Raw genomic sequence first — 1,745 nt, 5'->3', positions numbered from 1 at the left:
GAAGAGGAATGAATGGTCGTGGCTTGTCCGGAACCTTTTAGAGTTAAGACCACATTGCAGACGATTTTTCATTTCTAATGTGGGTAATGGTATATCCACGCACGCTTGGGAAGACACGTGGAGTGATTTTGGTCCCCTTATTCACCTGCTGTCTTACAGATTCATAAATGGTCATGAATTTCATAATAAATCTACGGTATATGATCTAATGCAACGGTTTGGCAATGATTGGCCGGTTGAATGGATTCAACGATACCACTAGCTGCAAAATATTACGATACCTTCTCCCAGTCATCAAGAGGATACGGTCAGATGGCTTGACACTAAACATAATCGGAAACATTTTGAGGTGAAGGTGGCATGGCAAACTTTACAAGAAGTAGGGCCGATTGTGCATTGGTACAAGGTGGTATGGAATAAAGCATACACACCTAAACATGCTCTTTGCTTATGGATGGCATGTCAGAGAAGATTACCAACCCAGGATCGCATTAGCCAGTGGAAGCATGAACCCCCTGATCTGAAATGTGTTTTTTGTAAATTAGTGATTGAAACACACAATCACTTATTTTTTGAATGCAACTACTCGAGTAGTATTTGGGAGGTAATTAAAAGGGAAGTAGGGATAAAGAATTGTCCGAACAAATGGGAGGATATCCTTAATATGGGATTATCACAAAGGTGGAAATTATAGTCTACGGTTCAAAAACTTGGTATATCGACTACGGTATACCATATATGGAGGGAAAGGAACAGAAAGTTCTTTGACAATTATAACCATGCTGGTGAAAAAGTTGTGGCTGAGATCAAGATACAGATTCTTCAAAGAATGGCGTGGAAGACAAGGAAGAAACTCACGAGAATCAATGACGCGTGATCAAGTGGATGTTGAAGGTTTTCGGTACTGGAAGATATTGGTGATTTGCTCCATTTATATTTTGGCTTGCTTTAAATTTACTTTTTGGTGCATTTCTCTTTGTCTTTTTTGGCTTCTTATGGCTAGGTTTCTGAGTCAAAGTTGCCGTAGCTTTTCTTGCTGATTTGCTCATTGTAAGGTTTCGCTTTTATTCGTCTTTATAAAATTGCCTAGGGAAATTCCAACTTTCAGTAAACCGCTTAGGAACTAATGAGACTAAAAATGACCTAGTAAGTGTCGTTTCGACCCAAATGGACTTATTAAGGAGAAATGGGCACATTATATCCACTAACACAAAATGGACTCTTTGTACCTCAATTACTCCCATTTACCTCTAATTAGACTAATTTTGACCCCTTTAGTACCATTATAACTCAATTAGACTCAAGTAGGAGAAATAATCTCATTATATTTTGGTCGTTTTGCTGTAATTTTCTTTATGATTTATAAAATTGCCTGGTTTCCGTTCAAAAAAAAAAAGGCCTGATCAAACTAAATATGACCAAATTAGTGTCATTTTGTGTCAATTAGACTCCTTATGCAGAAATGGGCCTATAAACCCATTAGGGTCTAATCATATTAGTTATGACCTATTTAGTGTCATTTTGATCAAATGGACTCGAATAAAAGAAACAGACCCGTGTTATACCCATTAAGGTCCAAATGGACACGTTAAGAAGCCTTAAGACCCATTCTAACTCAATTAGTCACGTAATTTCTGGGTTATCAAGAAGAGGAATGAGTGGTCGTGGATTCTTCGAAGCCTTTTAGACTTAAGATCTCATTGTCGGAGATTCTTTATCTATAATGTGGGAAATGGTTTATCTAC

The 1,745-nt window shown here is 37.7% G+C and overlaps 1 protein-coding gene across 1 annotated transcript in view; it reads left to right on the top strand.

Annotated features, from left to right (window-relative positions):
- The window catches only part of LOC112503013, a 3,034-nt gene extending 2,007 nt beyond the window's left edge, over positions 1–1,027 (top strand). The window contains exon 4 of the mRNA XM_025107064.1: positions 1,004–1,027. Coding sequence (XP_024962832.1) covers positions 1,004–1,027 — 24 coding nt within the window. The remainder of the gene's footprint in view (positions 1–1,003) is intronic.
- Positions 1,028–1,745: the final 718 nt, after the last annotated feature.

Source organism: Cynara cardunculus, unplaced genomic scaffold, assembly GCF_001531365.2.
Source record: "Cynara cardunculus var. scolymus isolate 2C unplaced genomic scaffold, CcrdV1 Un_Scaffold_2373, whole genome shotgun sequence".
Lineage (NCBI taxonomy): Eukaryota > Viridiplantae > Streptophyta > Magnoliopsida > Asterales > Asteraceae > Cynara > Cynara cardunculus.
Note: the sequence above shows the minus strand (reverse complement) of the source record. Positions and strands in the feature narration are given on the sequence as shown.